Source organism: Marmota marmota, unplaced genomic scaffold (genome assembly GCF_001458135.2).
Source record: "Marmota marmota marmota unplaced genomic scaffold, marMar, whole genome shotgun sequence".
NCBI lineage: Eukaryota > Metazoa > Chordata > Mammalia > Rodentia > Sciuridae > Marmota > Marmota marmota.
In genome coordinates, this window is record NW_025999900.1 from 34,280,238 (window position 1) to 34,303,450 (window position 23,213).

At 49.1% G+C, this 23,213-nt stretch overlaps 3 protein-coding genes across 5 annotated transcripts in view; 1 reads left to right on the forward strand and 2 right to left on the reverse strand.

Moving 5' to 3' along the window:
* Pck2 (phosphoenolpyruvate carboxykinase 2, mitochondrial) overlaps nt 1-895 on the reverse strand; it is an 8,795-nt gene extending 7,900 nt beyond the window's left edge. Inside the window, exon 1 of the mRNA XM_015492459.2 lies at nt 658-895. Coding sequence (XP_015347945.1) covers nt 658-686 — 29 coding nt within the window. The 5' untranslated portion in view covers nt 687-895. The remainder of the gene's footprint in view (nt 1-657) is intronic.
* Nrl (neural retina leucine zipper) overlaps nt 1-17,111 on the forward strand; it is a 30,608-nt gene extending 13,497 nt beyond the window's left edge. The window contains exons 2-4 of the mRNA XM_015492471.2: nt 8,431-8,530; nt 12,925-13,332; nt 14,124-17,111. Coding sequence (XP_015347957.1) covers nt 12,952-13,332; nt 14,124-14,456 — 714 coding nt within the window. The 5' untranslated portion in view covers nt 8,431-8,530; nt 12,925-12,951 and the 3' untranslated portion in view covers nt 14,457-17,111. The remainder of the gene's footprint in view (nt 1-8,430; nt 8,531-12,924; nt 13,333-14,123) is intronic.
* Nucleotides 17,112-17,252: 141 nt separating this feature from the next.
* Nucleotides 17,253-23,213, reverse strand: part of Cpne6 (copine 6) — a 7,853-nt gene continuing 1,892 nt past the window's right edge. For 2 of the 3 annotated variants that reach the window (XM_048798777.1, XM_015489228.2), the window contains 16 exons: nt 22,952-23,123; nt 22,347-22,526; nt 21,158-21,232; nt 20,916-20,990; nt 20,665-20,748; nt 20,478-20,567; nt 20,010-20,114; nt 19,687-19,773; nt 19,385-19,444; nt 18,999-19,132; nt 18,871-18,925; nt 18,731-18,782; nt 18,292-18,425; nt 17,912-18,148; nt 17,562-17,736; nt 17,253-17,463 (listed from right to left, as the gene is read on the reverse strand). In XM_048798777.1, coding sequence (XP_048654734.1) covers nt 17,599-17,736; nt 17,912-18,148; nt 18,292-18,425; nt 18,731-18,782; nt 18,871-18,925; nt 18,999-19,132; nt 19,385-19,444; nt 19,687-19,773; nt 20,010-20,114; nt 20,478-20,567; nt 20,665-20,748; nt 20,916-20,990; nt 21,158-21,232; nt 22,347-22,526; nt 22,952-23,119 — 1,674 coding nt within the window. In that variant the 5' untranslated portion in view covers nt 23,120-23,123 and the 3' untranslated portion in view covers nt 17,253-17,463; nt 17,562-17,598. Of the gene's footprint in view, nt 17,464-17,561; nt 17,737-17,911; nt 18,149-18,291; nt 18,426-18,730; nt 18,783-18,870; nt 18,926-18,998; nt 19,133-19,384; nt 19,445-19,686; nt 19,774-20,009; nt 20,115-20,477; nt 20,568-20,664; nt 20,749-20,915; nt 20,991-21,157; nt 21,233-22,346; nt 22,527-22,951; nt 23,152-23,213 lie in introns of all 3 variants that reach the window. The other variant, XM_015489237.2, reaches the window with a different exon arrangement.

Genomic DNA, 23,213 nt, shown 5'->3' on the forward strand with positions numbered 1-23,213 from the left:
GTGGGTGGCGTCCATAGAGAAGAGAGGAGGCTGTACAAAGGGAGGATAGACAGGACAAGACTGGAGCCCCGGGCCTACACAGAGGAAGAAGCCAGCCATGTAAGAAAGGAAGGCAACTTGGCCCCATACTCCCGTCTGGCTTCCCTCCCTCCCCAGGACCCCGGTCTGGCAGTGCTGGGCTTCCCGCCAGGTTCCAAATCCGGGAAGGCTGGGAATGGTTTACCTTCTACCTTCTTTAGGGAGCTTTGAGCTCAAACCCCATGGGGCTCATGTCCCTTGGCCCCAGGGTGCTACTGCTTTCCACCACACCCTGGGGCGCGGAATGAACCCCGTCAGGGGTCTGAAAGTTACATCCGGGAAGGAAAGGCAGCTAGCGGAGACTGAGCTCCGCAGGGGCGAGCGAGAAGCGGAGGAAGTTCTAAGAGTGGCAGATAGAGATGGCGCGGGCAGACAAGCGAAGCAGGGAGGGGGAGGAGCGCACCAGAACCTGGAGACCCAGTGCGGCTGGCTGTAGGAGGCACGCGCTGCGCGTGAGACCTGCATCGAGAAACAGTCGCCCTGCCTGCTTCCTCCTAGGATGGGGAACTAGGAGAAGGCAGCCTGAGGCGGGGAGCGCAGCGGGAAGTGCGAGTGGGCCCCAGGCTGGGGGTCACTCACCGCAGGCCGGGGCGGTACACAGCAGCCATGGCACCTGGGCGGAGGCTGCGGGGTGGCCACAGGAACCGTGAGGAGACGGGGAGATAAGGAAGGCGGGGAAGGAGGGAGCGCGTTGGAGCGAGCGGGAGTCGAGGCTGGGCAGGAGGTGCTTAAAAGGGAGGCGGGCAAGCGCAGGGGCGGAACCTAGCAGGATCTCTCCGCCCCTACCGCAGCCCCGCTTCCTGGGCCCTGGACTCTGGGGCTTGCGACCCCAGGTCCTCACCGTGGTCCCAACCCAGCATCCAAGCCCCCAAGCCCATCTCTCCCATTGGAGGACTGGGTTTGCTCCTGGGTCCCGCCTACGTCGAGGCCCCGCCTCCTGGCCAGCCACGTTGCCCTGCATATGATGTAACTCCGAGGACTCTTGCTCCCGGGAGTTAGCGACCGAGAGACTCAGTCACTAACCGACAGATTGGCGAACAAGCTAGGAATGAGGGGTGAAGCCAGAGGCGGGAGCCCACGTGTGTATGTGTAGTGCGTGCTGGACGTGGAGAAGCTCTCGGGTTGGGCATTGCCTTTCCAGTTTTTCCTGGGGAATGGACACTCCCAGCCCCAGGCTTTTCTGATTTCTAAGACCAATGCTGAGGTCCCCTTAGTCCTCAACTCCCAAAATCCCCTGTTTCTTTTCTCCTGGTCAGTGTTCCTTTCTGCCTTACTACAAAATGGTGGTGCCTCTCCACCCCAGGAGTTCTTCCTTGGTCTTCTTTTCACACTCTCTTGTGGGATCATTCTTTTCACATTCCCCCGATAACTCATCTGATCCACCCAGCCTACCATAAAGTCCTAGGGTAATTTCTCAAGCCATGTCTCCATTCAGACATCTCTCTTTAACTTGAGATCACTGGATATCTACTATTGCAAAGGTTGCAGCACCTCAAACTCAACATGTGCATGGTGGGTATCTGCTCAGTATTCTTTCCCTTTTCTGATATTAGCACCCTGGTTTTCCTTTGGGGAGCAATCTCCTCAGTCTGCATGGTGCTATGTGTATGACCTCACTCTGCTTGGGGGGTAGGCTGTCAGTTTGGTGAGTTTACATATTCCTTGATCTGGTCTTAGTAACCAGGGATGTTTGGGGGTGGGGGGCGAGATATCCCTCTCTTGGACTTTTTCTGTAAACTTTGGAAATAAGCTTTTCTTTTGTTGTGCCTGCTGAGCAGGTAGAATTATAAGCCTGGATCTGCTGGGCAACAGCTTAGCACTGCAAAGCAGGAGACTGCTTGAGACAGAAACCAGCCTAGAGAAACCAGAGTACAAGGCTGGAGATCAAAGAATTCCTGACTTAAGTTATAGAAATTAATAAATTTATTCTCTTGCTCAAGCTAATTTTAAGTGGATTTCTTACACTTTCCATAGAAATAATCTTGATTCTCAGATATCTGAGTTCTATGCTGGAACATAGTGACATAAGAAGAGCTGGCTTCCAGCTGTGGGCTTGCAGCTGGTCCCTGACTTCCCACTCAGGCCTGCACTCAACCTCATGCATGTATTTGGAATTCTCCCTCCTAGTCCTTGAATCCAAATTCATCCACATCCACCTTGCTACAAACTGCTGCCTCTTGGGCACCCATTGGGTCTAAAGTTATGCATTGTTGGTGCCAGGACTGTTGACCTTCTGAAGGTCATCATCTTGTTCATAATGTGCCTACTTCCGTTTTTCCTTATCTCGGCAAATGGCACCACAATCTAGCCAGTTACCCCAGAGGAAACCTGAATTAGTCTAAACTTTTTTTCTTATCCTTTGTAATTAATCAGATACTAGAGAACCTTTGGATTTTTTCTTCACAATTAGCTCTCAAATCTGTTTCTATCCCTATAGTCACTGCCTTAGTCCAGGGCTTATCTCTCACCTGGTTGTAGGTGATGTCTTCCAACACACATCTCTTGGCCTCCTACTCCTCAAACACCTCCCCTCTCCCTCTACTAAGTTACCCCCACCCCATTGTACATATAAGTTCACTCTGGAAAGTTAAGAGAGGAATAATGTTTATGGTGTGGACAGCAGGTGCTAGGCTCTGTGTCATTCAGCTTTACAACAAATCTATTTTACAGATATGGACACCGAGGCTTAGAGAGGTTAAATCATTTGCTCAAAATCACACATCTCATCAGCAGGAAAAAATGGAATCTGATTCTAAGTTTCTGGTTCTGATTATCAAGGTTCCTTTCCTCCTGTTGTAATCCTATATATTTCCCCTTAATTTATCATTTAATAAAAATAAGTTTATACCTCTTATGCTTAACATCCCTTCAAGGCCTATCACATGGCATATACTGTTCTTCAAGATCTTCTGGCTCTTATTTATCCAGGATTATAATTTCCACCTCCCTAATTGTCGTCTTTTCACCTACATAGACAGATCATCCAAATTTTAGTCTTGTTTTTAATCCTTGTATCCAAAATTAATGTTGGTTGAATTAAAAGAATGAATGAGTCCCACGTTTCTGAATCCTCTTTCCCCACAGTTACTTCTTTCTTTAGCTTTGGGCAGACCAAACAGAGGGCTCAGGTGAGGCTTTCCTTGCATTGCCGATTCCCCCTGATCTGCCATACTCTTGTTTAGTTCCTTCTTCACCCCCAGCCTGGCCCACCAGCTGACCCAGTGTTCAAGGATTACCACCAGGGGGCAGGGTGTGACCAGCCTTGACCTTGTCTGTTTTTCTGCTTCCTAGATAGATGCCTTCTAGGTCCATCCCTTTGATGTCTCACAGATTCCCTGTACTGGACACTGTGGTACACTGGCCATCCCCCTTTTAGGATTCTGGTGCACATCACAGCAGCTAAATATTGGCCATAAGTTCCAACTGAACACAGTCCCCACTTACTGAGGGGTATACATTCCAAGATCACCACTGGATGCCTAATGCCATAGGTAGTACTGAATCCTATATATACCATGTTTTCCCTATGCATATATACTTATGATAAAGTTTAATTTACTTATTAGGCATTGGCAGGAGATTAATAATAATAACAACATATAATTATAATAATATACTGCAATAAAAGTTATGTGAATGGGGTCTTTCTATATCACATTTTACTGTACATATCCTTCTTGTGAGATGTATTACATTGCCTATGTGATAAGATGAAGTGTGTATTGTAACATAGTGTTAGGATCCTATTGACCTTCTGATGATATGTCAGGAGGATCATCACCCAGCATCACTTCTATGTGGTACTCTTGCACAGGCACTGTGATTCTACAATAGTCAATCTGGTAAGTAAGATGGCTACTAAGTGACTAACGGGCAGGTACATATACAGTATGGATATACTGATTAAGGATGAGCACACTCCACATCCTGAGTGGAGATATCATTATATTACTCAGAATGCTGCATACTTTAAAACTTATGAATTATTTATTTACTTCTAGAACATACCATTTAGTATTTTGGGACCATGTTGACTATAGGTAACCAAAGCCTTAGAAAGTGAAACTGCCAATACGGGGATCCTACTGTACTTCCTTGAGCACTACATGTGGCTGAAGGGATGTCTTGCTAAGTGCAATATCCCCTTCCCAGGGGCAGTGTGTGTCTAATTATAGGAGTACAAAGGCCTACTCCCTTGCCTTAATTTGTGACATCTCGGAAGGTCCATTGGAGCTCCAGAGCTTCTATAGGATCAGCTGATTGCAATTGCAGTGCCATTCAATGCTTTTCTCTCTCAGTCCTGCTTCTCTCACTCCTCTTGAAAGTCTCCCCAATAAGCTACTTATATACAGATTGGAATGGGTAGGTGGAATGGCCACATGTTTGCAGACAGAGTCCCTGGAAATCCAAGATGGTGTCAGGGTTAGAAAGAGAAGTGGTCTCAGTTGCCGATAAGCCATAAGCTGCCTTTTCCCACACTACCACAGTCTGATATGGATACCTATTTAAGATGTCCCCCAAACTCAACTTGCTCAACTTAGACATGGCAGTCTTCCCGCATTGGACTCTCGGATTCCATTTTTTTTTTTTTTTTGGTATCAGAGATTGAACCCAGGGGCACTTAACCACTGAGCCACATCCCCAGCCCTTTTTTTATGTTTTATTAGAGACGGTGTTCCTGAGTTGTTTAGGGCCTCGCTAAATTGCTGAGTCTGGGTTTGAACTCTCAATCCTCATGCCTCAGCCTCCCGAGTCACTGGGATTACAGACATGGGCTACCGTACCCAGCTTCTCTGATTCCATTTTGCTTTCTCCACAAAATGCCAAAGTGATCTTTTCAAATAAAGATCTGATCACATCTCCATTGACACCCTTTAGTAGCTTCTCACTGCTTTTACAATTAAACCCTAATCCTTGGTCTGGCCCCTGCAGACTGCTCCAATCTCACCTACCACCATTCTGTACACTTTTCTTACTTTCTCTCTCTGGCTACATTGCACATGTAGTTTCCTGAACATGTCTACCTCTCTCTTGACTCAGTCTTTGCATATGCTGTTTCTGCAAAGGAATCCCCATTTTCTTCATATTTCCAGGCATGGTCACTTTTTATTCACTTGACCAGTCTCAGGTTAATGTGACCTTCCTCAGGCAACCTGTCCTTGCCACATCCTCCCTGCTCCCTGACTCTGTGTCCTAGAGGAGTAAGTCTTTTTTTTTTTTTTTAATATTTTTAGTTGTAGCTAGACACAATACCTTTATTTAATTTAGTTATTATCATGTGGTGTTGAAGATCGAACCCAGTGCCTCACATGTACCAGGCAAGCACTCTGCCACTAAGCCCCAGCCCCACTAGCCCAAGAGTAGATCTTTATGAAATAAAAACTCATAGCACCCTCTCTGCTCCCTCATGGCACTCATCTCATTTGGTTGCACCTGCAGTCCCAGCTCCTTGGGAGGTTGAAGTAGGAAGACTTCTTGAGTACAGAAATTTGAGGCCAGCCAGGTACCAAAGTGAGACCCCATTCCTAAAAATAAAATGGGAGTTTTTTTCATGTAGATACACTTCTAACATATGTAAGGCCTAAAGCAAGAGTACAAATCAAGGCTCAGAAGCTCATGTTTAAATGTTTAAAATGTATAATGCAAGGTAACAAATTGTTAAATAAGATATTTTATTTTTAAATTTTTTAAAAAAATATTTATTTCTTAGTTGTAGTTGGACACGATACCTTTATTTTATTTATTTTTATGTGGTGCTGAGGATGGAACTCAGGGCTTTGCACGTGCTAGACAAACGCTTTACTGCTGAGCCACAACCCCAGCCCCTCTAACTTTTTTAAAAAAGTTCTCTTTATTTTTGTGGTACTAGGGACTGAAACAAGGGGCTCTACCACTAAGCCCCTTCCCCATCCATTTTTACTTTTTATTCTTGAGAAAGGGTCTTGCTAAATTGCCAAGGCTGGCCTTAAACTTGGGATTTTCCTGCCTCAACATCCCAGGTCATTGGGGTTACAGGCGTGTGACACCATATCCAGCTAAAATGTGTTTTATTTTTAGCCTTGACAAATATATACTTCATAACACTCTGGAAGGCCAGGTTCAGTTTTATATTTTGTTTGGAATCCTTAGGGTTCTTTATAAAACTTTTGGGGGAGAGGCAGCTTTTAGCCACTGGTCTTCAGCTGGAACCACTTCTCTTCCCACCTGCCCCTGGTACCACTGTGGATTGTGCCCAGCTGTGTTTATAAACATGTGGGCCTGCTACCTTTCCATCCCAGCTCTGTCCACACTCTCCTGCAAGCAGTCACCCCTTGACTGACTTAGGGATGTGTGTACCAGTAGTGTCTAGCTATGGGAAGGAACACCCAGGAAAGAAATCATGTGCATCCTAGATGTGAGCTTGGGCTCTTTGAGCAGGAAATTCCTAGATATCCGGAGTATGGTTCTAAGAAGGATGGAATATGGACAAAAGAGTATTGGACTTGCACAACATGGGAGTGCTCTATCAGAAGACTGCCAGCATGGAGCCTTCTAAAGCATGGGCCAGGGTAGATCTGCTCTTGCCTGGACCTAAGGGCAGTAATTTGATGCTCCATGTCAGCTGCATGTAGACCAGCTGACAGTGTAAGTCCTTGAGGTATCCCTTGTGCCTAACCCAGTGCCTGGTACAGAATAGGTGTTTGATAAATATTTGTCAAATAAATGTGGGAGGTACACCAGGAATAGCTTTGAGGATTTGGATCCATTACTGAAGATATAGATAAGCAATGGCCAGAAGTAGGAGTGACACTGGCCTTCTAGGTTCCAAAATGGGTGTGCGGAACAGATGAGGTTGGGGCAGCATCCTGGATCCCATTCCCATTCCTCTTCCTTTGCCTGTCTGGCCCTCTTACCCCACAGTCCAGCATCCTTCTGTCCATAATCTTTCTACTTTTTATGGCTGCCACTCTTCCTCTGCAGCATGACAATCTATCTGTCTCCTTCCTTTTTATCTACCACTTCTAGGTCATTGTTCCTGTCTATCTCTCCTGTTGTCTCTTACTGTCTTCTAGTTGTCTCCCAGAAACTGTCCCCCCTTTTTTTCTTTTAGTTCCCCCATGGCTCCTTATTCATCTCTTCTATATGCCCATATCCTTCTGTCTCCTTTAATCTAAACCCCTGTGGAGCCCTGACTTATCCCAGCATTACCCCTACTGCCTCTTTAGCTAGTCTCCTTTACTTATTCTGTTCTGTCATTCTTAGTGTTCACCCTGGCTTCATCCTTTTCACCCATATTTCCCTGTCCCCAAGATGTCTCTTTATTCTCAGTATCTGTTTCCCAATCTCCATGTCTCTGTGCCCTCTTGGGATGGGCTCTGCCCCCTTGGTTCCCATTGGCTGGCATGGCCTCTCTTCTTGGTGCCCGTGTTCCCTTCCTTTGGCTCAGCCTGAGCCCAGCCCTCATTCCCCCAACTCCTTTCCCTAGTTTTTGGTGCCTGGTCTGAGCTGTGAGCAGCTCAACTCGCCTGAGCTTGTTTAGTCTAACTCCCTTAGCCCCTTAGCAGCTTAGCCCTCCCACCTCTCCTGTGAGCCCTCCAGTAAACAAGAGGATCAGGGAAGACCTGACAGCTGTCAGGTGGGGGCAAGTGTCTGGCCAGCCTAGAGCAGGCATGAAAAGGAGGCTGCACTCAACACTTCCTATTCCTTCTTTCTTCAGGGAAATTCTAGAGCCTCTTTCTTGCTGTCCACCCTAGAGTATGGAGTCTCTTGTCTCCAGGATCCCTATTCCTATTTTTCAGCTGGTTTCTAGGCCTTGAGCTTTTTGCTTCTTCTGAGAAAATGGCTGTAGAAGCAGGAAATCACATAGAGAAGCCTTTAAACTTGAATGATGATGATGGATTCTGCTCTATAAAATGGAGGCCCTAATCTGATCTAGGTCTTCTAATAAATGTGTGAAAGTACATGCTATATTATGGATCTACTTTTTGGGGGGTGGGTACCGGGGATTGAACTCAGGGGCATTCGATTGCTGAACCACATCCTATTTTGTATTTTATTTAGAGACAGGGTCTCACTGAGTTGCTTAGCTGATTTTTACTGAGGCTGATTTTGAACTGGAGATCTTCCTGTCTCAGCCTCCCGAGCCACTGGGATTACAGGCATGCGCCACCATGCTGACTAGTGTGGATCTTAAATGTCTGCAAAAGGCCCATGTGTTAAAGGCCTAGTCCCTAGCTTGGTGCTTTTCGGAAGTGGTGGAAACTAAGAGGTGGGGCCTAGTAGGAGGTCTTCTGATCACTGGGGATGTGCTCTTGAAGGAGGCGGTTGGAACTCAGGCTCTTTCCTTTCCTCTCTTTTTCTTTTCCCATTCAGGAGATGAGAAGCTTTATTTCACCATGCTCTCCCTTCCATGAACTACCTCACCACAGACCCAAAGCAACAAGGCCAATTGATCATGGAAACCTCCAAAACTGTAAGCCAAAATAAATCTTCTTTACTTATACTTTTATCACCCCAGTTATTTGGTATAGTAACAAAAAGCTGATTAACACAGCATGGTAGGAGAGACTACACACACACACACATACACATGCTCACAAGCAAGCATATACTAAGAAAAGCTGGGTTGAATGCAGAAAACTATAGAGCAGTTATTCTCAAACTTTAGTGTGTGTCAGAATTGCTAGAAGAAGCTGTTAAAACAGATTTCTGGGCTCCACCTCCAGAGTTTCTGATTTAGTAGGTGAAGTGGGATATTTGAGAAGGATTTCCCTACATTTCCTAGCTTTGAACTCCTGGACTTAAGTGATCTTCCCATCTTAGTCTTCTGAGTGCTAGGACTCCAGGCATGTACCACTGCACTGAACTTGAATTTATATATCTAATAAATTCCCAGGAAATGTTGGTGCTGATGGCCTAGAGACAATACTTTGAGAAATATTGTCTTAATAATCTTCATCTACCAGCTCTTTCCTAAAACCTAAGGCTGGGGCCAGTTAATTTTCAAAACTGAGGACCAATCAATGAGGTGAAGAGAGAACCTACATTTTGGGAGCAAATTTTTGCCACATGTACGTCAAATATAGCACTAATCTCCAGGATATATAAAGAACTCAAAAAATTTAACACCAAAAAACCCCAAACAACCCAATCAATAAATGGGCTAAGGAGCTGAACAGACACTTCTCAGAAAAAGATATGCAATCACTCAACAATATATGGAAAAATATTCAACAACTCTAGTAATTAGAGAAATGCAAATCGAAACTACTCTAAGATTTCATATCATGCCTGTCAGAATGGCAGTTATCAAGAATACAAACAATAATAAGTGTTGGCGAGGATGTGGGGGAAAAGGCATACTCATACATTGCTGGAGGAACCGCAAATTAATGCAACCAATCTGGAAAGCAATATGGAGATTCCTTAGAAAACTTGGAATGGAACCACCATTTGACCCAGCTATTCTACTCCTTGGTATATACCCAAAGGACTTAAAATCAACATACTACAAGGACACAACCACATCAATGTTTATAGCAGCTCAATTCACAATAGCTAAACTGTGGAACCAACCTAGATGCCCTTCAATAGATGAATGGATAAAGAAACTGTTGTGGGGCTGGGTTGTGGCTCAGAGGTAGAGCACTTTCCTAGCATATGCAAGGTCCTGGGTTTTATCCTCAACACCACATAAAAATAAAATGGAGATATTGTGTCCAACTACAACTAAAAATATATATTAAAAAAGAAACTGTTGTATGTATTCACAATTGAATATTACTCAGCATTAAGAGAGAATAAAATTATGGCATTTGCAGGTAAATGGATGGAGTTGGAGAATATCATGCTAAGGAAAGTAAGCCAATCCCAAAAAACCAAAGGCCACATGTTCTCTCTGATAAGTGGATGCTGATCCATATGGGGGCAGGGCATGGGAAAAATGGAGGAACTTTGGGCAAAGGGGAGGGAGGGAAGGGGTGGGGGTATGGGGGCAGGAAAGATGGTGGAATGAGATGGACATCATTAAACTAGGTACATGTATGACTGCACATTTGGTGTGATGTTACATTGTATGCAACCAGAGAAATGAAAAGTTGTGCTTCAATTGTGTACAATGAATCGAAATGCATTTTGCTGCATAGATACCTAATTAAAATATAAAAAAAATTGAGGACCTTTGGGGCTAAGAGAAACCTAGTGTCCTCAGAAGGCATGGAATAGCTTTTAAACTCTTGGAGTTCTATTCTAGTAGAGACCCCATTTAAACAGCTTTGGACAGGTTTAAACATCTCCTTGGCTAATTCCTAGTATCTCTATTCCAACTCCTACTGGGGGATGATAGCTCTAAGAGGTGTTAGGGGATTAGGCTGAAAATATAGGTCATTCACTAGCCATCTGGGAACCATGATGAGTGGGAGAGAGGAAGAGGGACAGAGACACAGGAAAAAGGTGAGAAGAAGCAGAGGGCTTGTGAGGGCAGTTATAAAAGTGTATCGGATAGACTGGTGATTAGATTTCAGTGTCCTTTGGTGGCCTGGAAGGAGGAGCAGAGTTTCCTGTTCTCTCTTCTTCTGCATCTTCTTCCAAGCTGGGCTACCTGTCTGGGGCTGGGTTATTAAGAATGGGAGAGACTGAGAATCGGATGGCCAAGTCCTGGAGATTCCTCATGGGGAAAGCTGCAATTTTTGTGAGGGGCATAAGGCCATTTAGGGTTAAGGTGGACAAGGAACAGAAATATGAGTATACTTGAAAAAGGGAAGCAGACCCAACAGGTGAAAATGGGCTTGGGAGAATCTGTACTTCCCACAGACATGGATGCGGGGCTCAGAGCCTTAGAAGTTGGGCTGCTGGGAGCTTGTCTGGCCCTCCTTCCCAGGCCCAGGCTTTGAAGGTAGAGGGCTGAGAGTTGTATTCACATAGAGGGGTAGTGGTTGAGGCCATTGTGGGAATGAAGCATACATGAGTCGGACCATCAGTGATCAGCTTTGTAGGGGTAGATGGTCCCTCTCCTTTGAGAATAGGCATGCCTGCCCTCTCCTCTGTCTCTCTCCACTCCAATCCCCCACCCCATGCCAATGAGATATGCAAATTATTCCCTTATCTTATTGGCTGAGGCCTAAGGACCAAAGATGAGCTCAGAGAGCTGGCCTTTTAAGAGTGCCCTTTGGGCTCTGTGCCTATAGCCCCATAGTTCTGAACACAGAGGCACCAGGCCCTGCTCCATGGGTCCTCCAATCTCTGGGGAAGCTGTGCCTGTCTGGCTCTGACACTGACCATATCATCTCTTGCCATCCCTAAAGTAAGTATGTCTGGGTACTTGGGTGTCAGACTTCTCACCTGTAGTTCCTTCCTCAGACACCTGCTATTCCTGTTGTCAGTTTTCTAGAATCCTCAAATTTCTTCACCCTACCCCACCCCTGTACTGGCTACCATCATATCAGAGAGATATTCTTCCCCACTTACCTCTTCTCTGCACATCCTGTTCTCTCTGGACACTGATTCAGGTCTCACCATCTCCTTCCGGTCAAAGACCAGTTCCTTCAATTGTGTCTTTGTTTTCAACTCCTCTGTGCACTCAAGGCAAAGAGCTCCATAGAGAATACAGAACCTTTTTCTGAGATAAAAAAAGAGGTCTTGTCCTTCCTTTCACCTCTGTAGGTATGGTCTGGGGATCTGAGATGTGACCGAGAAGAGAATTATCTAGGCTTGGGGCATCAAGAGGGAGCCAAAATCTAAGGGGATGAACACTCCTTGCTCTGCTCATTCTGAGGGTGGGAGTGGAGCTGTTGGAATTGGGAGCTGGGCAAAAGCTGGGACTTTCAGGCTGGGAAGGATCTCTGAAAGGCAGAGGTTCCCCAAGTGCACACGTGCTCTGTGGTTGGTAACAGACAAGAGAGAGTTATTTGGTGTCATAAGTTTGGGACACTCTGTGTTGAAGTTGAACAGATGGTTTGCTAAAGGACTTCTCAGATTAATTGCTCTTCTGCAAGAGGTAGGGATAGGAGGCAGCCTTTCTAAAATTATTTGAGCATAGACCTCTTCTTGGGTACTTCTTAGAGTTTGTGTTTAACAGAACACTCTTTGGGAGATGTTATAAAGTCTAACTGCCCTCATTGGAAAAAAAAAAAAAAAAGGAGAGTGGGTCAGAAAAGCACAGGCAATCTGCTCAATATAGCAGATTTGAATCAAAGGGGTGAAATTCAGAGTTGGTGGGTTCTCCCTTGGAGAGATTGGTTTTGAGGAAAGATGGTGGCCACTCAGTTCAGATCTTTCTAGTTCTAGGACTTTTATTTTTCTCTCAGAAAGTCTCTTTTTTTCTATAACAGGGAATCAATGACTAATCCATAGAACAAATGAGCACCAAGAGTCTTCCTGAGACACTGTTCTGAGTGCCTTGAAAGACAGATAAGATAGAGATGTAACAGCACGGTATCCTTATATCTTAAGATTCACAGCACACATGCCTTCCCACTGTCCTAAAACACACACACATTCAGTCACAGTTAATTAAGCACAATTTTTTAATTGCTTGGAAATGGAATGCTGTCTCTTGAGATGACAGGGCCTCTCAGTATGTCTCTGCACTAGGGTTGGGAAAACTGCATATTACTCTTGTTTTTCATTAATTCCAGAGTCTCCTGTGGGGTGAGAGTCCTCTTCTTCCATCAGGTCTTCAATTGCTTGCCCCTGTCAGGAACCCATGCTAACTGAAAGGTTGCCTCCGGGTCTGGAGGAACAGGACTGCACCATTAATTTGGTTTTTCAGAACTCTGGCTCCAGCACATTTGAACTTTGGAGGAAGAGGGTTTGGTAAAAGAGGATGACAGGCAGCCTCCATGTACTCCAGACCTCTCTTTCTTGCAGGTGCACATCTCCTAGCCCAGACACAGAATGGCACTGTCCCCCAGCCCCCTGGCCATGGAATATGTCAATGACTTTGACTTGCTGAAGTTTGAGGTAAAGCGGGAGCCCCCGGAGGGACGATCAGTGGCCTCAACAGCCTCACTGGGCTCCACACCTTACAGCTCAGTGCCCCCTTCACCAACCTTCAGTGAGTCAGGCGTGGTGGGGGCCACTGAGGGCCCCGGGGCAGGCCTGGAGGAGCTGTACTGGCTGGCCACCCTGCAGCAGCAGCTGGATTCTGGGGAAGCGCTGGGGCTGAGTCCTGATGAGGCTGTGGAGTTGCTGCAGGGTCAGGGCCCAGTCCCTGTTGAGGGGCCCCATGGCTACTACCCAGAGAACCTAGAGGAAACAGGAGCCCAGCATGCCCAGGTGAGTGACTAGTAGGCTGGTCTGAGGGGAAGCAGGCTGAAGGAGGCGGTCCAAGAGAGGGAGAGTTCCTGGAGAGGGTTTTGGACTGGGGAAAGAGGACAGGAAAGGGGAAGAAGGACTCTTAAAAGAAATCAGAGAAAACTACGTTTTTTTCAAAAGGAAGAGAAACGAATAGACTGAATCAGAAGGAACAGGGAGGGATAAGTTAGAAAAGGCCCCCAGAGAGGGATTACAGGGGAGTAAATAGATGCCCCATGTGGAATGGAGCCGGGTTAAGACAGTGGTTGAGGTTGGCCTTTCCAAGGCTTTGTGCTTTCCCTATGCCCAACCTTCTCAGGAAGGATTGGAACTCATCCTATTAATTATAGACACAGATGGGGGTATTGAGGGCATTAGGGCATAATCTAAATCTTTTGAGGGTCACCGGGTTGCGGTCTTCAGGACACGGAAACGTGGCTTGTTGGAGGGGAGGGGACTGTCTGGGCACGGGTTCCTGGCACACAACTGGACCTGAAGCGGGATGCTGCGAGGGGCACCGAGTGTAGCTGAGCTTGCCTGACAGTGGGAGGCGGGGCCTGCTCTGCAGGGTGTGCCGAGGGGTGCGAGTCGGGTGTCTAGGACCTGTGGGTCTGGACTGAGATAGATTCTGTTAGAAAAGGGGGCATTCAGGTAAAAGTGGGAACCGGGGGGTCGAAGCCTTCTCGACAGTGGGGCTAACCCAGCGTTCCCACCTGTGGATGGAGCAGGGTGGGACCCACAGCCGAACAGGTCCCTGCATTGTTCCTCCTCAGCTGGCCGAGCGGTTTTCGGACGCAGCGCTGGTATCCATGTCTGTGCGGGAGCTAAACCGGCAGCTGCGCGGCTGCGGGCGCGACGAGGCGCTTCGGCTGAAGCAGAGGCGCCGCACGCTGAAGAACCGCGGTTACGCGCAAGCCTGTCGCTCCAAGCGGCTGCAGCAGCGGCGCGGGCTGGAGGCGGAGCGCGCCCGCCTGGCTGCTCAGTTAGACGCGCTGCGGGCGGAGGTAGCTCGCCTGTCTCGGGAGCGCGACCTCTACAAGGCTCGCTGTGACCGGTTGACATCTAGTGGCCCCGGGCCCGGGGACCACACCCACCTCCTCCTCTGAGCAGCTGGGGCAGGGCGTGGACCGTGGAGGTGGCTGAGTTGGAGATTAGCAGCCAGCCAACCCCTGTCCACTGGTCCCATCCACTCCCCGTATAACCACACAAATAACCCCAAACATTCTGGACCTTCAAGGGATGCCCGAAGTTAGTCTGGCCATTTTCTGGGAGAGGTAACTCCTCCACTCATACACCTCCGCAGGTCATAAACCTTAGCCTTCATGAGTAGCAAGCATACTGAGCTCTGCAGGGGCCAATGACAGGCACTGAAGGTGCAGGTGTGGAGGATGGCTGGGTGGCACAGTGAATGGAAGGAGAGGGAGTGGTACATTTCCCCCCTCAGTTTAGTTCTTAATTCAAGGTTTTCAACTTGTAGTGCATTAAGACTACAATTAGCAATGAGGCTGTTTTTTTCACTTGAAGGACTGTAACCTCCCCATTTTAGGCCTACTGCAGTTTCAAGATTTAATAATTCTCAACAGCAAGACTAGGAACTCTACCCAATATGTTTTTCCTTGCCCAACCCAGTGGCCTGCAGGGTCCAGAGCAGTACAGGTCTGAGAAGTAAACCCTGGGAGTGGTTTGGTGTCAGCTGGGAAAGAGCCCTTGGTGCTAATCACGGCTCTGCCATAGGAGCCCTCTGTCACCTTGAGCTAATCAATTGTTCCCTGGGACTTAGACACTTCATCTAATTTTCACTTAGATTGGATGACTTCTGGCACTTTTTCAGTTTTGGCACCTCATCCATGAGGGACTCCCAATGGTGTCCCCAAGAGGTCCCTAAGACAAGCTTACAGAAAGCCCTCCTGTCCTGCTTCAGCTTCCTGGCTGCAGCCTAAGCTGTGGGAGAGCAACCCAGCAGAGGAAGCATGCACTGGGAAACAGGCACTGGGCCTCTGCTACTTCCTCCAAGCTGCCTCAGTCTCCAGACCTACCTAGGGTGTCCCTGCTACTTCCTGCCTCTGAGGGCTGAGGTGAGACTTCCCAGGATGACGGGGAGCTGAGTGCAGCTTTTATGAATTAAACTTGAAGCCCAGGTGGAATTCTAATGTTACTGGCTAAATGTTCTTGCAATTTAAGAAATGTTCGTTCTCTATCCCTGTTTCATGTTACTATTTTGTGCATCTGTGTGTATATCAGAAAGAGGGTGGGAGAAACCACCTGGAACTGAGTGGCACATCTCAGTATTGAAGGGCTAATGAAAATGGGGTAGAGGGGTGGGAATTGGTCCAGATGGAGCCTCTACCTTCCACCACCGCCACCACAAAAGCCCAGGAGCAGCAGTGGTCTAGCTAGGCTTGCCTGTGGTTATCCTCAAGGTCTCACAGTTGCCATGGTAACCCCTCCAGTTCCGCAGCATATGGGGAGGGCCAGTGGGGCCTCTGGGCAGAGCAGAGGCATTGAGCTGGGAGCAGCCACCTCATCAGCCACAGTTGTCTGTCCTCTAAGGGACATAATAAATGGGAGAAGCGGTTGGGTATGGGGGAAGCGGCTCCCATATGTCTCTCTTCCTTTCTGCCCCCTCTATCCACCCCCTCCCCAGCTGTCTCTTCTCTTCCCCTCACAGTTCTTGTTCCCTCTCCTCCTCTAGCCCAACTCATCCCTCCTCCACTCAGGAGCCTGCAACAGGAGTCCTTTCCTCCATTCCCCCCTTAGAATTTCTCTTCTCCCTTCCCTACCTTTGGCTAATGGCTATCCTCTCTGGCTCTCATACCCCTCTGAGGGCTCATGGGAGAGGTAACTCCTCTCCTCCATCCTCTTCCACACTTCTTGTTGAAAGGAGGGGCTTGGGTGGAGAAGATCCCTCAGGAGCTCAGCTCTTCTTCCTTTACTCTGAATTTCACCTGTGTCCTTGCCTGCTCCCCGGAACTTTAATCCATACTCTCTGCTTCTCTTGCAAACCTTTCTTACCTTCATTGCACAACAGGGCTGAGATACGCATCCACATATACCTGCGCATACAACTAGACTCATACACCTGAGTCTCAAGGTGATAAAGCTGGATCAGAGGGCTATACCTCAAATAAAGTTTGCACATTGTAATGATGAAGAATGTGGGTGTTTTATAGTCAGCTGGGCCTGGACTCAAGCTCCAGTTCTACGAGTTTTTCTCTGGCCATGGGTAAGTTAAAAATCAAGCCTCACTTGGTTTGTCAGAAAAATGGGGGAAATGATGACAACTATTAGTGAGAATGAATGCATTTAAAGAAGCAACGTTTGACACATGCTAAAGAATAAACTTTGCTGCTGTTGTTAATGTTATCATCAATAGTGCACAGCTGGGCTTTCTGAACCACTGAAGCCACATTCATGGAGGGCCAGGGATATGTGGTGCATGAAAGCACATACATTTACACACCCAGGAAAATCAGGTTGTGCATTCCTTAAATGCCCTCTCTATGCTCCGACTTCACTAACTGATCTGCTGCCCTCCTTCAGTCACCTCCCCAACAATCTTTCTTGACCCACCCCACAGCTGTGTGGAGGCAGGAGTTCAACCCTCAGGGACTCAGCATGCTTCTCTGTAGACAGCTGTGAGAAAGCATCAGCCTGCCCCTTCTTGACAGCCCCTTATTACCTCCCCATCTCCTATAACTAACCCCCACAGTGTCTGGACCCCTGTGCTTGGGAAGTAAGGGTGGGGGCTCCTTAGAGCCCACTGGCACATGATTGGGGTAAGACTGCAGAGACCATGCCTGCCTGGGGAGCTTTGGCTCAGATTTTGAAGGGTGCTGGCCCATATTTTCTATGGTTTGTGTGGGTACTGCAGACTACCCAATGAACATCCGAGACATGATAGGTAGAGATAGAGGTGCTAGGAGTGGTTCCTTTTATTAATGGCAGGAAAATCATGATTACTGAAGGAAGTCACTGAGGGACACAAACTAGAGGGGTATGGGGCTTGGAAAGATGGGGGCAGGGCCCACCACTCACTTCCAGAACCCAGGGGGCACAGCTGGTTCAAGAGGCAGAGGCACTAGTCACTTGAGTCACATGGGTCAGGACAGGCACCTGGGAAGGTGTGGAATAGTCATAAGCCAAAGTAGTCTCCTTAGAAACCCCACTTTGCACATCCTTTGTGTGCACCCTTTTCGGGCCCCAGGACTCACTGAGAGGTGGAGGGTGTGTCGATCCGATGGGAGGCAGTCATGGGCTAGGGCTGGGAGTCGTGGCTGGCGTGCAGGGCCTGGGAGCCCCAGGGCTGATGCCCTGACTGGCGTAGTACTCCACCACCTGCCGGGGCACCTCAGCCAGGACGCACTTAGCCAGAGCAGACGGGGCAGCCTGGGATGGGGCGGAGACATGGTTAGGGGCTGGGTCAGATGAGTGAAGGACTGCGGAGTGGTCAGCTGGGCTCCAGCGCACTTCGCAGGACATCAAGCAGATGAGACATAGATGTCAGATCTGAGGGCAAGAGGAGCTGAGGAGCCCTTCCGCTGGAGGGGCACCGAGCACTCACATCCTTGAAGTCCCGGAAGGGCACGAATTGGACAATGTCGCGGGCTGCCGGCACCCCTCGGGGGCAGCGCAACGGACCATCGTCGCCGTCCAACAGCCGCATGTCAGAGAAGTCGGCATTGCCCACACCCACGATGATAATGGACATGGGCAGGCGGGAGGCGTGCACAATCGCTGTGCGGGTCTCAGCCATGTCACTCACCACTCCGTCCGTGAGCACCAGCAGCACTGAGTACTTCTGAGGGCAGATAGAGGGGGAAGAAAGGTCGTCTCTGTGTGCAAGGATGTTGACGCCTATCCCTAACCCAGGCCCTGGCTCTGGCGCCACCTGAGGACACACAGGGTACAGGCAGCACCTGCTTGTCTATTTTATCTCCTCACCGTGGCTTGGCCAGTGCTCTGTTCCCGCTGTGCAGGCCCAGCAACACGGTTGATGATGGGGGCAACGTTGGTGGGGCCATACAGCTGGATCTGTGGCAAGCACCGACGGTAGGAAGCAATGACCCCTGAGATCTCTGTGGGCAAAAAAAAAGAGGTGTAACTAGTAGAGATTAGGAGGTGCCTCTGTTCTTGGGACCTGCCACCCCAATTTCCTCACTAGAACAGGAAGAAAGATGGGTAGTTTCCTGGGCTGAAAGAGTTGTGTGGGTAGACTCTGGGCTGTGGGAATGAGTCTTACCCAGTGAAGACAGGCCTCGGATGGGTGAAAGGGCACTGAGCCCATGGGATCGGAATCTGTGCTCTGTGTGAGATGTACAGACATGCGCAGCAAGCATGTGTGGCAGGTAGGAGGTAGGTTGGTGGGACTTTCCCAGTTTACCTTCACATTCAGGATTTTCTGGGTCAAAGTTGATGGCAAAGTCATGGGACACCTGTGTGGATAAGGTGAGCACAATGAGGGGGTGAGTCTCCTTCCTGTCTGACACCCCCATATCCTCCCTTCCTCTACATCCAGCCTACCTCGAAGTTGGGGGGGATCCGGGCTCCAAAGCCAAAAGCTGGGAACCGCTTATCACTGGAGAGAAGAAAAGACTGTGGGGCTCCTGGGGCAAGGCTGGCTTTCCTGTTCCTCCCCATCTCCCTCTTACCTGTCATAGTCCTGGCAGATGCCTCCCACTGCACGCAGGGCCTGCAGGTAGTGGTTGGGCTGGCGGGGACTGAGGCAGTGGAGGGACTGGCTGCTCCTTGGGTCCCCATTGGAGGCGGTGAAGTCGATGGCCACCTGGTGAGGATGAGGGTGAGGGTGAGGAAAGGATCATGCTGTAGCTATGAGAGCTGCCACAGAGGCTAGCCAGAACTAGAGTAGGACTGTAGGGAGGACTGAGATGAGTCTGGGGGACCACAGGTAGTCTCAGTGTGGTGAGTTAACATTTCTAAGACTCGTAAGAAGCATGAGTAGGGGCAGTGGGATTATGGGCTCGTTGCAGACTTAGACTCTCCCTCTTATTTGTGCCCCCATTCCCTGGGCCTTTACCGTGAAGCTGATCTGGCAGCCGCCCATGATGTAATCCAGGAAGGTGTGCACCTTCTCCACCTGGCAGAAGGAGGAGAGAAAATGAGGTGGGGGCATGGTCTTTTGGGGAAGAAGTTTGGATAGAGCTTCTGTGGGAAAGGTAGAGGGACCAGAGTTTTTGAGGTTGCAGTTGGGGGTAGGATGGGGCAGGGATTCCCAGTTCCCAGGAGCAGAGAAATGGTTAGTCTTTTGAAAAAAGGGAAGGGTTGAATCAGATTGTGGCAGGGGAAGGGGCAGAGGCAACACTTGAAACAAGAATTTACCGTGCACTGGGCCAGCACTACCGTCCCTGAGCTCTTGTAATTTTTCTTCTTGTCCCGATACTTGGGATTGATACAGTCCCACTGCATCTAGACCACATGCACCCCACAAACACAGGGTCATAAGTCCATCAGGTGGCCTCTCTTGCCCCTTTCCAGCAAAGCCTCCTAGAGCAAGATCCCCATGGCTCCATCCTTTGACCAAACCTGGGGACTTTCCACCCTCTCCACCTCCAGCCAATTATGGTGGTCTCTTCAGTGTCACCCTTAGGATTTTCCCAGGAATTTGGGTGGGATTCTGAGGTGGGGTAGGGTCTCTGTGGCACCTCCTGCCCAGGGTTTGCCGTCCCTTCCTGCATCTCCTGGAAAGTGCTGGTGAACTCGCCAATGAAGTCATGCTTCCCACTGGAGTCATAGTCATACACCAGGAACTGAAAAGGGAGGGGGAGAGGTGGGATCTGGGTTGGGGATGCTTTGTGGTGCTTTCTAGGTTGGGTGGGGGATTCAGGGTGGTAGGAGCTGCACAGTCTCTAGACCCACACAGATATTGACCGGCCCAGAGAGCTACCTGCTGAACTTGGTTCTTTAGCTCAATCTGGCAGGGACTTTGGCCTCTGATAAAAATCACACATGTGGGAAGCTTAACATCGAGCTGTGAACTGTTATTTATCCCACAGTAAGAAGTGCTTATCACATGGGGGAGAGGGAGGCGGCTTGCCACACTCGGTGGGGAAGGTCTCAGACAGCAGGCCGGACGTTCCAAGTAGGTTGTGCTTGCTTGGCTGGGGCTTCACCTTGAGGGGCCGGTGGACATCACAGCTGCATAGAGAGTGCAGGGACAGGCGGAATGGCTCCCAATTGGGGTTCAGGTTGTTTTTCACCACCTTGGAGAGACACCAGGGGAGGGAGCTCGTTACCTCCTTTCTCGGTTTCCTTGCTCTTCTCTCTGTCCCTCCCATTTCCATAGCTCTAGGCACCCACCTCAGTTCTCCAGACCAGCTGGTCACTTTGGTCCCCATTGGTCTTATAGATCTCCATGAAAGGGTCAGACTTGCTGAACAGGTCCTGGGGATGCAAGGTGAGGGCCCATGAGCTGATGAAGTTTGCAAGGAGGGACTGGAGGGTGCTAACACTGAGAAGGAAACAGGCCTGAGACTCTGGGATTTGTCTCCAGTGGGAGGTGTAGAGCTCTCTAACAGGGAACATAGGGGACTGGACTCTGGGGTTCCAACCTTGTTGTCCAGTTTGTGGGCTCTGAAGGTAAGTTGCACATAGTCGTTGGTACCAGATACCTCCTCTGCTACAATCTGAAGGAGGACACAGGTGGTAGGACTCCACCCACACCCTGCCGACCCAGGGCCACCCCATACCCTCCCGACTGGTGAATGTATTCCTGGACATGATATTCTTCTGGATGTTCATGCAGGGGCATTGACTACCTGGCCCAAGGGTGAGCACAGGTGACCTTGCCTACCGTGATAGTGGACTTGCCCGCTGTCTTCCCATTCTTCAGCAGTAGTGGCTTAGTGACTTTGGTTTGTGACACGATCTGGGGATGAAGGTAGAAGGAGACAGCAGTAATGCCTTCACCTGCTTTGGCCAGGGTATGAAGGGTAGAAGAATCAGTGCTCTCTGTGTGTCCACAAGGGTTGGCCCTTTGGCTAAGTTAGTGGTGGACTCAGTTTCTACAGCAGCCTTTAGAGGGAGGTACAGGCCTAAGACTTCGGAGGGTGAGGCAGGAGGATTGCAGGTTTGAATTTAACAGTCTTAGCAATTTAGCAAAAATCCTCAGCAACTCTGTGAGGCCCCCTCCTGTCAAAAAATAAACATAAAAAGGGCTGGGAATGTAGCTCAGTGGTAAAGCACCCCTGGGATCAACTCCAGTACCTCTCTCCTCCCAAAAAAAGAAGAAAGGCACAGAGGACTAGAGTGTAGTTCAGTGATACAGTGCTTCCTTGGTATGCATGAAGCCATAGATTTAATCCTCAGCACCAAAACAAACAAATAAAAAACAAAAGAGAAGGAAGCACTATAATATTCTCTCCTACAGGGAGAATGTTTACATGAGGAAATTAAGATTCAGAGAGGTTAAGTATCTTGCCCTAGACTGCACAGCCACTGAATGGCAGAGATGGGATCCAGGTCCAGAACTACACTCCAGTCCTCTGTGCCTTCCTCCTCCTCCTCCTCCTCCTCCTCCTCCTCCTCCTTCTTCGGCCGTGAGGGACACTGGAGTTGAACCCAGGGGTGCTTTACCACTGAGCTACATTCCCAGCCCTTTTTATTTTTATTTTATGACAGGGGGGTCTCACAGAGTTGCTGAGGATTTTGCTAAATTGCTGAGACTGGCCTCAAACCTGCAATCCTCCTGCCTCATCCTTCCAAGTCTTAGGCCTATGCCTCCCTCTAAAGGTTGCTGTAGAAACTGAGTCCACCACTAACTTTGTCAAAGGGCTGACTCTTGTGGACACACAGAGAGCACTGATTCTTCTACCCTTCATACCCTGGCCAAAGCAGGTGAAGGCATTACAGCTATCTCCCTCCACCTTCATCCCCAGATCATGTCACAAACCAAACTAGCTCCAAAGCTAATGCTGTCTCTTAATTTGACTTCCAGAGACAGAAACTGATAAGAGTGGGGTGGGGTGAGCAGGAATGCAGACCTGGCCCAAGGTACACTCCATAGAGCCAAGGAAGGTGTCATTGCGGGGGCTGGTGGCTCCATCCTCAGCATCAAACACATGGAATTGCAGAGGCTGCTTCTCTTCAAAAAAGTACTCGAGGGCCAGGACCCGGGAGAAGACAGGACTGGAACAGGAGCGAAGCACCTCCGTGTGCTCCACCTGCAGTAGGAGGGGTTAGGGCTTTCTGAGAATGGAGGTTACTTTTCCCTGCCCTGGACAGCTCAGGTCATGCCAGCTCTCCTTGGGCCACCACATCCTCAACAACAAGCTCTTCTTTTCCTAGGTTGACCCCTAAGCTCAGGGGGCTGTTGAACCCTCAGCGCTCTGGGGCTCTCAAGGCCTTTGGGATCTCTTCCATCGCCTCTGGGGCAACATCAGAAACCTCTGGGACTCTGTGAACTAACTGTAAAATGGTTTGGGTTTGTCATGATGGCATACTCGTCTCCAAGGTTACCCACATGGCCTAGAAAAGGTCCCCTGAGCCCTTGCATTTCCCTACACTAGGCTTTCATTGCCCACAACCGCCCTCCCTCTTCCCAGATTAACCCAGAAGGTTAGTTAAGGAAAAATCCAAGCCCTCTCACCTCCACCCACTGCTCATCAGAGTAGAGCTTGAGCAGCACACAGGGGTGGGGCTTGGTGAGTGTGTCTCGGTCCAAGAGGCCCTGGCAGGACACGCGTAGCTCCACACGAGAGGCTCCCAGCGTCATGGCTGGGGGCTCAGGCACCCATCCCATCTCAGGGTCCGACATGTCTCTGTGGGGATGAGCAGATGGCTTGGACACTGGAAGGAGAACCAGAAGAGGAGGACTGTTCTCTGGGGACTCAGGACCCCCCCCCCCCCCC